The sequence below is a fragment of the Cystoisospora suis genome (assembly GCF_002600585.1).
Source record: "Cystoisospora suis strain Wien I chromosome Unknown contig_3243, whole genome shotgun sequence".
Classification (NCBI taxonomy): domain Eukaryota; phylum Apicomplexa; class Conoidasida; order Eucoccidiorida; family Sarcocystidae; genus Cystoisospora; species Cystoisospora suis.
This window is the reverse complement of record NW_027156038.1, coordinates 1,569-4,713: the sequence shown is the minus strand read 5'-3', so window position 1 is coordinate 4,713 and position 3,145 is coordinate 1,569. Positions and strand designations below refer to the sequence as shown.

At 42.5% G+C, this 3,145-nt stretch overlaps 1 protein-coding gene across 1 annotated transcript in view; it reads right to left on the bottom strand.

Moving 5' to 3' along the window:
• Positions 1-340: 340 nt before the first annotated feature.
• CSUI_006401 (activating signal cointegrator 1 complex subunit) overlaps positions 341-3,145 on the bottom strand; it is a gene marked incomplete at its 3' end in the record, with an annotated part of 4,128 nt that continues 1,323 nt past the window's right edge. The window contains exons 2-4 of the mRNA XM_068066561.1: positions 2,967-3,120; positions 1,585-1,707; positions 341-639 (exon numbers count right to left, since the gene is read on the bottom strand). Of these exons, the coding sequence (XP_067921463.1) occupies positions 341-639; positions 1,585-1,707; positions 2,967-3,120 (576 nt within the window). The remainder of the gene's footprint in view (positions 640-1,584; positions 1,708-2,966; positions 3,121-3,145) is intronic.

The window sequence follows — 3,145 nt, the reverse complement described above, 5'->3', positions numbered from 1 at the left end:
ATAGAGAGATAGATAGATATACATATATTTACATATATACACTTCGGATGCATCGTACGCCCACAGTTGTATCTATATATATAAGTTACCTAGTATACAGAGATTCACTATAGACGTTTTTATATACCAGCATTTCTTCCTTTCTCTGAGAGGCGGAATCTATCTATCTATCTATCCATCTATCTATCTGTCTCTGTTACTTTGTATGTATCTCTTCACGAAATTTATGTATCTCTTGTTCTCTCTACCTCTCTATCTCTCTCTTTATCTACCTCTCTATCTATCTGTCTCTCTCTTTATGTACCTCTCTATCTATCTATCTATCTGTCTTTCTATCTCTTTATTCCTGGAAGGTCTTTGCTTTCTCGATGTAGTACCTGTACATTCTGACGAATAGAAAGGTATAGCCTAGCCAATCTACCGCTTCCGAGACAGAAGTGACGGTCCCTATAGCAATCTCCGCGTTAAGTGCGTTGGGGAGATGATCGAGGAATTTACTATCCACAGGCATGTGGTTAGTAAGAAGGCGGAGAAAACGAGAGAGGCGAGCCGACCCGCAGGTCAGAAGAATCGCCGAGCCTCTCGAGTCGTATTGCGGTCTCCCTGCTCTTCCAAAGATCTGCAAGACGTCGAGAATGCCTAGAGACAGAAAGGGCAGAAGGACCGCCGCATCACAGAGAGAGAGAGAGACAAGGCATAGAGACGATAAAGAAAAAGACGAGAAAGAAATAGATGAGACAGAAGATGAATGAAAGGGGGGGGAGCGTAGAGATAAGAGGAGGAGGGAGGATAGAAGAGAAGAAAGAATGAGGAATAAAGGAGAGAGAAAGGATGAAAAGAAGCGAAGAGAAAGGAAGGTGATAAAGAAGAGAAGGAAAGATGAGATAAGGAGGCAAACAAAGATAGAAAAGAGAAAGGAAACGGAGAAAAAGGAGAAGAAAGAGAAGAAGAAGAGAAATGGTTGGCTTAAAGAAGAGAAGATAGAGGCAGAAAGGAAGGATAGAGAGAGAGTGATAGTTCCAGAGGGAGAGAGTCGATTAAAGAGAAGAAGAAGAAAAAGAAGAAGAGAGAAAGAAAGATTTGCATAGGTCTTTCAATCTTTCTTTCTTTCCTTCTTTTTTCCTTTCTCATCTCTGTCTCTCTCTTTCTCATGCGTGAGCGACTGCATGCATATGAACCTCCATATAAAGAAGAAAGAAATGCTGAAACTCCAAACCTCCTTATCTAATCATTCAAGACAACGTCCTTTCTCATCTTCTTCTTCTGCTCTTCCCCCTTTCTCTCTCTTCTGATCCCCGTCTAGATACATCCTGAAGTCTCTCTTCTAGAATGAACGGAATGACAACATGCACAGAAAGAAAAAGAGAAAGGAAAGAAAGAAAACGAGAAAGAAAGGAAGCACAACTAAAGGAGAAAAAAGCTAAGAGAAAGACAGTAGGAGAGAGAGAAGAAGTGAGAAAGAAAGAAAGAAAGAGAGAGAGGTCGGGGAGGGGGGGTAGGTAACTCTTTAGCAGGCTGATAGATAGATCGGAGTAGTAGAAGTAGAGGTAGTAGAAGTAGAGGTAGTAGAAGTAGAGGTAGTACCTAGGTCTTTGAATCCGCCTGCCTTTGTATCGTAAATGCTTGTGCCTTTGATAATGACCACTCGCGCAGGCAAATTCACTCCCCACGCAAGAGTAGAAGTGCAGCACAACACACGCACCCCGCCTAACAGACAAAAGAAAGAAAGGACAAGATTAACAGACAAGAAAGAGTGAGAAAGAGAAAAGGAGGAGAAGAAGGAAGATGAAGAGACCCGAGTGTTGGTTTGAAAAGCGAAAGAGGAGGAGGAGGAGGAGAGACAAAAAGAGGGTAAGAAGAAGAAGAAACATTGCAGTGTGAAAGACAAAGAGAAAAGAAGACGTAAATAAGAATAATACACATACTGCTCTTGTTCTCTCTAGATTCTTCTTCTTCTTCTCTCTAGATGCTTCTGCGTTACACTCTTTCATGATGTAGACAGAAGAAGACGAAGATATGGAAGGGAAAGAAGACAGAGTCTCTCTCTCGCTCTCTCTGACCACTCCAGCAAGAATAAGTCAGGCTACACTAGCCCACCTGTCTGAAAAGATTTACATGCATGCAGCAAGAGAAGCAAGAAACCCCACGAAGAAGAAGAAGAGTAGCAAGCAAGGATAGAGCAGCAGTATTCCTCTCCTATCTTCTTTGCACCTCTCACGCCTTCTACACCTACCCATCTCCCTCTTGCTTCTACTGGCCTTTCTCCCCTAACTCTTGCTATAATGAGACAGATCTCCTCCCCTATCTACTATAGATAGACCAAAGGCGAGCCGTCACATGACTCGAAGTTCTCTCAAGCTGAGAATTGTGCTACTCTTCCTCCTTCTTCTATGCCTCCTAAAGCATGTTCTCTTCTCCCACAGTTTGACAGCTACTTCCATTTGGCGTGCCTCCATGCTCTATCTCGGGGATCTTTAAGGAGGAGAACAGACAAAAAGAAGGAAAGAAAGAAAAAGAAAGAGAAAAAGAGAGAAGGACATGCAACAAAGAAAACCCTACACCCACTACACAAACCAAACAGACAAAGAAAGAAAGAGAAAGAGAGAGAGAGGTGTCTACTTCTCTCCCTCTTTCTCTCTCTATATGTAGAAATCTGTAGGTATGGATGTATCTAGATAGATATAGAGTGAGATAAACTCCGCAGAACAACCACAAATTAACAGGAAAAGGTTCAGAAGGGCAGGGTGAAAGGAAGCCTTCTTCTTTCTCTTCTTTTTCTTTTTCTTCTTTTCTTCCTTTTCTCTCCTCTCTCTCTCCCAACATGTACTAGAACCCCCCCCTTTGTCTACATGTGTCCTTCCTGCTTTTCTTCTTTTCTTTTCTTTTCTTTTCTGCTTTGTCTTGTCTTTGTGTGTTCCTTGTGTGGGTGTCTTAGGTGCGACTCTTCTTCTTCTTCTTGTTCTGACCTGCCCTAAACATTTTCTCTGCGAGGAGACGATCGTGTCTTAAGAGGCCGGCGTGATGAATGGCAAAGCCACTCCGAAACAAACTCTCGACCTCAGGATTTCTCGACTTAGCTACTTGGCTTAAAAAGGACCGATAACTCGGACACTCCGACGACTGCGAAAAGAAAAAGAAGAAAAGA